Source organism: Salvelinus sp. IW2-2015, linkage group LG20 (genome assembly GCF_002910315.2).
Source record: "Salvelinus sp. IW2-2015 linkage group LG20, ASM291031v2, whole genome shotgun sequence".
Classification (NCBI taxonomy): Eukaryota; Metazoa; Chordata; class Actinopteri; order Salmoniformes; family Salmonidae; genus Salvelinus; species Salvelinus sp. IW2-2015.
The window spans coordinates 36,847,292-36,855,215 of NC_036860.1; the positions used below are offsets into that span (position 1 = coordinate 36,847,292).

Sequence of the window (7,924 nt, forward strand, 5' to 3'; positions counted from 1 at the left end):
ACTCTCAACCGCTAGAATACCTGCCTGTGTGTAGGCCGGTGACAAAGAATCTCAATTAYATCCATTTTAAATTCAGGCTGTAACACAACAAAATGTGGAAAAAGACAAGGGGTGTGAATACTTTCTGAAGGCACTGTGTATGGACATCCTGCACTCTTTGTCCATTAGKAATCAGCAACCAGAGCATTCTCTTACGTTGTGGTTTCTCTTACTTCCTCAGCTACTCACTTCCTGCCTTGAGATGACAGTATCCACAAGAAGACAAAGTAATGTGCTACCAGACTAGATTTTAACATGACAAATCTTAAGAAGTGGGGGCTGGGGGGGGAAGGGGACAGAATTAGGGTCACCAAATCAATCAGACAGCTGCTGTCAASGTCCAGACACAATAGATTACAGAGTGGTCAGAGGCTGTATCTGAAGGCAGGGGGCTGTATCACAATACTCCTCAACAGCATGCTCCTCTCTTTGTTTGCTTTTCCTTCAAGAACACTAGTAGGAAAAGGATTGGATATGTTTTCACCATCTAGTTCTCTGAGAACATTATGAAAGAAGATCAATTAAATATATTTATATAATTTAAATCTATTTATATTAACATATAATATTAGAATTATTAGAACATAAAGCCCATGATCCTTTAGCACAATGCCTCTCCTGGAATAACTCCAACCAGTAAACTAGCTCTGGTATCACTGTGTTTGCCTCACCCTTCACAGGGAGGCCTTAACTGAACCTCTCCTCATTCAATTATTCTCCAGCTCATCACAAAGGATGAGCACAGACAGACAGACAGACAGACAGACAGACAGACAGACAGACAGACAGACAGACAGACAGACAGACAGAGGATGTCTCTCTCACTTGGTTGGGATAGGATTAAGCACTGCACCCTGAGTCACAAACTTACATCAAATGAATATTAAATGGTTACCCGACGCATAACGTATATTTTTAATACTCCCAAAAAGTAGACTTCAAATAGGCTTTGACGATGACCTGGTCTTCTATAGGTCAAAAACATTGCCAGCCATGTTAACTTTATAGAAATAAAACTTTTTGGGCAGGCGTGAGTCCAGGTCATCACAGGGCACTGAGGCAAGACACTTTCTCTAGACTGGTAGAGGAGACATAAATAGTCCTCACTGTCCCAAATGTCCTCATAATCGAGATACAAACCTACTCTACCCTGCGATCCCTCCACCATTCCTTCTGGCCGTCACTGGCCGTCACTGTCACTCCTGCCCTACTGGACTCCCATGTATTCCCTCGGTACTGTGTCTTGCCATTCAACAAGAGGCGACTAGTTTTCATGCCCATTTTTCACTTGAGAAATACTGCACCAATCATCTTAAGTTAGATGGAAGATTGCGAGACTTCCTTGGCAAAAATGGCAACATTAATTACAGATTTCTTGATGTATCTTTTACTAATTAGATTTTTTTTTCAAGTAAAGGTCTTTAGAGAGTATGCGAGAACAGACGGTCGCGTTGCCTAGCCGAGTTCTGCTAGGAGAAAACTGAACCCATTTATGCGGACACCGTTAGTCACAGATCCCTCACCATCTAGTAGAGCCAGTCAGTTGATGAGCCCGCTAGCTACAGAAGGGTCCGAAATKATTGACACCCTTGATAAAGATGAGCAATAATGACTGTATAAAATAAATAATTAAAATACTGAGCTATATTGTATGCTACATTTTGGGGGGAAATTATATTATTTTATACTAATACAATTGCTCAGAGAAATAGATTTGGTATAAGAAGTAATCAGGGATCCAAATCATTGACAACCCTAAAGATTCTTATAAATAATGTAGTCTAAAGGTAAGTATTTGGTCCCATATTCCTATCATGCAATGACAAGCTTGTGACTACACACTTGTTGGATGCATTTGCAGTTAGTTTTGGTTGTGTTCAAAGATCATACCCCCAAGACATGCTAACCTCTCACCATTACCAATAACAGGGGATGTTATTATATCTGGGGGTGTGATCTTTGACTCTCTAACTTTCTCACTCATCATTATTCACAATTCATCCAGGATTATCTGTAACCATAGTAGCATCCACATGAATGTAGAAGTGTTTAGAAACATWTTCTACTCTTACTTACAGTAAAAGTGACTCCAAAACTACACAATACATTATTTACCATTAATTTCTATTGTGCACAAAATAATCTGAAACACAACCAGAACGGACTGCAAATGCATCCAACAAGTTTGTAGTCATTACATGATAGGAATATGGAACCAAATACTATACTTTTGACTACTTAATTTATAAGAATCTTCAGGGGTGTCAATCATTTTGACCCATACCTTTGAGATTTTTTTTATTACTTGTTAAACAAAATCTCTTCTGTGAGCAATTGTAATAAAATAATATAATTCACAATTTATTTTTAGTATACAATATAGCAAATTTATTGTATTATTTATTTTATAGTCATTATAGCTCATCTTTATCAAGGGTGTCAATAACTTCTGACCTTACTGTATATCCTGCACCCAGACATCACACTCAGACAGATGCCTGCCTCCCTCCCTTCCTTCCTCTCTACCTCTGTATCTGTGGCGAGACGCTCCGCAGGAGGGCTGGGAGGGTGGCCGGCCGTGAGGTGGGGGAACGTGTTTTGATGAGCCCATTCTCTGCTTGTTTGGCCCGCTGACAAAGCAAACAAACTGACGGAGAAAAGCAGCTTCCTATTTTCTATTGCTGCCGTTGACCTACTTAATGTTTCCAACAACAGCCTTTACACAGGAAGAGGGTGACAAGCCAAGGAAGACTCAGCATGCTATAGCTAAGATCTAACACAGAGGAAATAGAAAATAAGGAAAGATGCCAATGTTGCTTTTCTGTTTGAGAGAGGGGTATGAAACACTTTATTTCAAGGGTACCTACATAATGATGTCATGACACCTTCATAACACATTCACAAGAAAAACATAGGCATTTCATAAAAGTCAGCCACCCTACACTGGTCATTGCAGTATACCTACTATAGGTGACATAACGGAAATGTCAACTCGCGAGTGTAGACATGTGTAAACATTTGTAAAATACTTACGCACCGCTTATGAATGTGCATGAATAGGTTATGATGTCCTGACAGTAGGTACCCTTCATAGAGAGGTGTTTATTATTGGTTAGGTTCTAGTCACAATGCTGCTCGTTCTCAGTCTTTCCAGAAATTGTTAGCATTTTCCACCCTCTGTAGGCTAAGCATGTGTGAGACACAAAATATGTCTGACTGCCAGGGATAGATACTTTACTGAACACAACATCAACAACAGAGTTCTAAGCATAGCCAATAAGCACATGACTAAAGGGGTATTTTCAGTCCAGACAGAGAGGCTAGCAGCTAATGCGGAACCATGTGAGAGAGGAGGACGGCTTGAAGGGAGGAAAAAGGGGAACAAGAGGAGGAGGAGATGAAGAGKTAGAGAGAATATTCAAGGCTATGAATGCAATTGGGTTGTTCATATTTTGACATTTTAACATTTTGACCTTCCACTGCGGATGAGGGATTGTATTGCTAGACAAGCCCCGGTAGAAAGACTTCTCAGCATTCCCAAACTCTGGAGTCTTTATAGAGTGTTCCTAATAWAGCTCCTCCTGACCATGAGTCATGCAAGTGCACACACACATCCTTCTACATTATATACTGTATACTCATACATGAGCAACCCCACCCCCCTACACACACACTTTCATAGGCACATCGACAGAGAGCTTTGGCACACGTAGGCACGTGCAAACATAGTCACATGACATTGTTGATGTAAGCTGAGGTCAGGGCAGGTGGAGTCACTTGCACAAAGACACTTATTTCAGGTAATGATAAACTCACCAATTCACTCAAAATGTCTGTTTAGCAAGACCAACCCAAGTCAATACTATTTACAGTAGAGAGAGAGAGGGAGAGAGATTCAGCAGAGGAAATATGAGCTCCTTCCCTCTCTCAACTGGGCAGCACATACAGTATAGCCTGACATAATTCTCCATTTGATTAATGAGCCCAGTAGACTGTGTATTTAATTTCCCAGAAACTTGTAAGCAAGTATTTGTAGGCTGGAGGATGTCTGGTAGAACGGTGGCTACAGAAATGGTATTCAATTCAGACCTACTATAAAGGGGACCACTTGAGTCAGGGGCAAATCCTGTTGTTAAGCTGGCTTTAAAAGCTATGATAGAACTATTTCTGGTTACGTGCAAATAATATACTGCCATGGTCAGCATTATAATTTGCCAGGAGTAGGCTATGGAAAATGTAAGCCCACAGCCCTGACTGCAAAACCAAACCGCCCTGGTTGATGGTTAGATCCCTTACTGTCCTTAATAACGCTACTGTACTAAACAAATGCGTGTGTGCATGCACCACCACACACACACACACACACACACACACACACACACACACACACACACACACACACACACACACACACACACACACAAGCAGCCTGAGGGCAAGAGCTTCAAGCAAACCTTGGGCCCCTTCTTATGCAATCAATCCTCATACAACTTTCAGAATATGCCGCATGTTTTCAACTGTTCTACTCAGCATTCGACAGCAGCTCTGTTAGTGTTACAGGTTCTCTCTGTGCAAGCCTTGTTTACTTGTACACAGTTATGGGTGTAACCGGTGTGAAATGGCTGCTAGTTAGCGATGCACGCTAGTGTAACGGATGTGAAATGGCTAGCTAGTTAGCGGGTACGCGCTAATAGCGTTTCAATCAGTTACGTCACTTGCTCTGAAACCTAGAAGTAGTGTTGCCCCTTGCTCTGCAAGGGCCGCGGCTTTTGTGGAGCGATGGGTAACGATGCTTCGTGGGTGACTGTTGTTGATGTGTGCAGAGGGTCCCTGGTTCACGCCCGTGTCGGGGCGAGGGGACGGTTTAAAGTTATACTGTTACACTAGTAGCGTTTGAATCGGTGACTTCACTCGCTCTGAAACCTTGAAGTAGTAACGATGCTTCGTGGGTGACTGTTGTCGATGTGTGCAAAGGGTCCCTGGTTCGAGCCCAGGATGGGGAAAGGAGAGGGACTGAAGCAATACTGCTACCTGGGCACCAGGTATGGATTGACCAGTCAGCTCTGCTTAACCTCCATACCTTGGACAGCTCCAGGTCTTCTTGGTGCAGCATTGGTTCCCCTTCATTGGTCTCACTGCTGAGGCTGCTGCTGACTAAATTCTCCTGGCCACTGGTGATGGGAGGAAAAAAATAGGTCAGAAGAATAATCCAGAGGTGCACATTAGTTTTATACTGCAGAAGACCTGTAGGATTTTTGGTTCTCCCCCACACTCAATTATTTTTTAAACCTTTATTTAACATGGCAAATCAGTTAAGAATAAATTCTTATTTTCAATGATGGCCTAGGAACAGTGGGTTAATTGCCTTGTTCAGGGATAGAACGACAGATTTGTACCTTGTCAGCTCAGGGATTCGATCGTGCAACCTTTCGGGTTACTGGACCATAGCTCTAACCATTAGGCTACATGACGTTTAATTGCTATTACTAAATGCTGAATGAAAGGCAAGGATGAAAAGTGGCGTACATTGCAGCATTGTAAACTGACCACGTGAACTACAATTCCGATGCTGAAACGTCAATAATAACCGCTTGCAAAACTGGTTTCAGAACACACGGCCCTTATCTTTCATATCGGTTAGAAAGAATCTTTCAAATAAAACATATGCAATTACTGTATCTGATTTGCACAGATCCATATGCTGTGTGCCTCCAGTTGACTTTCCWCCCCAGTTATGATTTCACAGTGTTCAGAGCATGCTAGATACCAAATAGCACAGGTGGTCACCTCTGTCTTCTTAAACAAGCGCTGTAACATGGCCGCGGGAACACCAACCCAATAAAGGTGTGTAGAATGGAACCTTTAGTTGTTGTTTTTATATATAGCTGATGTGAAATATACGTTTATTATGTTTCCAAAACCATACATCTAGCGATGAGTGTCAACGTTTAGAGCAAGCTTCGGGCCTCTTAACAAAATTCCCTCGGGAAGATACCTCCATCAATAGGCGCTAAAGATATTTAGAGTCTATGAATGGGCTATGTAGTTAATAGATATATAAAACAGCGAAGTAGATAGCCTACATAGAAACAGAATGATAATGTTAGATTTCGAGAGAAGTTACAATGTAGATGGAAAATGTAACAGATTGCGACCACTGTCTGTCGTTACGGCAAAACCTCTCGTTCTCGTGCTTCACGTCATATTCAAAGAAGGTTTTGTTGCCAAAACTAGAAGCTGGAAAGCCACTACACTAAAGTGGGATTGTTATTTGTTACAATGTTAACTTTGTGGTTCAAACCTGATGTTGCTTTCCTCTGTTTTCTCAGGTTCTTGAGATCTAGTTCTTTGAAATAGTCTGGAAAAGTTTCGGGCGATATCCTCCTGCCATGAACTTTGTCTTTTCATGTTTGACATAACAGTTCTGAAACAGTCACATCTGAGCAAKGAGTTGAATAGCTCTAGTCCCTGAGGTGACCCACGATATTTTTTGGGTAAAACTACAGTTTCGTAAATTCCTTCATGTCTCGACTCATTATGGACGTAATGTGCTCTACTCCAGTCCAACCCATACAACGCTGTAGCAATAGGAAATGGGGGAGGAGCTATTTGGCATATTCAAATGATATGTCATACAGTATGTTAGCGTGGGCATGCTTGCTTGCCCCAGTATCTGTGCGGTATGCCGCGTTCATATACTAGTCGGAACTAGGAAGCTCTGACATTTCCGACTTTATTTTTCATTCAAACGTGGCACGCTTGTAACTACAACCAGGTTCAAGTCAGAAATGTTTGAGATTCCAAGTTCCGACTAGTAGTTGAACGAGGTATTAACGATGTCGACGATGAGTAAGTTTAACGCGCCTCCTCTATTGTCGTGTTCAAAACAACTGGGAATTGGAAACTCGGAAATCTCAGACTTCAGTACGTTAARACAACTGGAACTCAGGAAGAAAACGAGCTCTGACTAGGAAAACTAGTTTTATATGGTCATCCAACTCGGAACTCCAAGTCGGGAACTCTAGCATCTTTAGAGATCCGAATTTCCGACCTGATCACYGAAGTCATTATAGCCTATGACCTCGTTTTTTCAGAGTCTTCATGGTGCTTTCAAGACAAATGGGAACTCAGAAAAGAACGAGATCAAAACATGACGTCGGTCATCTTCAGATCGGAGCTCTAGAAAGATGCCAGAGTTTCYGACTCGGAATTCCAAGTTGGWTGATCGTTCAAAAATATTTGTCCCAGAGTGAGCTTGTTTTTATTCCGAGTTCTCTGTTGTCCTGAACGAACTGAAGTCAGAGATTTCCGAGTTCTCAGTTGTTTTGAAAGCGCCATAATGCCCAGGAAGCTCCAATTCAAACGTCCATTAAACAGGGAAAGGGCTTTACGGACACACCTGACACCCAAACCGATAACAAACAAATTAGCTCAGGGTTAATGGTTTGGTAAAGGTAAGATTCAGTTTTAGGTTTTGGCTATTCAGTTTAAGCGGCAGCTGTGTCCTTATATGCTAGTCTCTCCCATTAAGGGCGGCAGGTAGCCTAGTGGTTAGAGCGTTGGGCCAATAACCGAAAGGTTGGTGAATCGAATCCCCGAGCTGACAAGGTAAACATCTGTCGTTCTGCTCCTAAAAAAGGCAGTTAACCCAGTGTTCCTAGGCCGTCATTGTAAATAATAATTTGTTTTTAACTGACTTGACTAGTTAAATAAAAAAATGCGTTACATGGTCAATCTGTTTCCGTGCAGTGATGCGGCCTCTGCAGTAATCAATGCATTCATACTTCTTGCGCTTCGCGGTGCAGCGCATAGCTTTTGTCAAGGAAGTGAGTTTGTGTTTATACAGGATCTCCTGCCCCACCTACGATCAACCAATCATGTCATT

At 42.0% G+C, this 7,924-nt stretch overlaps 1 protein-coding gene across 3 annotated transcripts in view; it reads right to left on the reverse strand.

Moving 5' to 3' along the window:
* LOC111980428 (uncharacterized) overlaps positions 1–6,613 on the reverse strand; it is an 84,434-nt gene extending 77,821 nt beyond the window's left edge. For 2 of the 3 annotated variants that reach the window (XM_070449370.1, XM_024011160.2), the window contains exons 1-2: positions 6,341–6,608; positions 5,120–5,210 (exon numbers count right to left, since the gene is read on the reverse strand). In XM_070449370.1, coding sequence (XP_070305471.1) covers positions 5,120–5,210; positions 6,341–6,456 — 207 coding nt within the window. In that variant the 5' untranslated portion in view covers positions 6,457–6,608. Of the gene's footprint in view, positions 1–5,119; positions 5,211–6,340 lie in introns of all 3 variants that reach the window. The other variant, XM_070449371.1, reaches the window with a different exon arrangement.
* Positions 6,614–7,924: the final 1,311 nt, after the last annotated feature.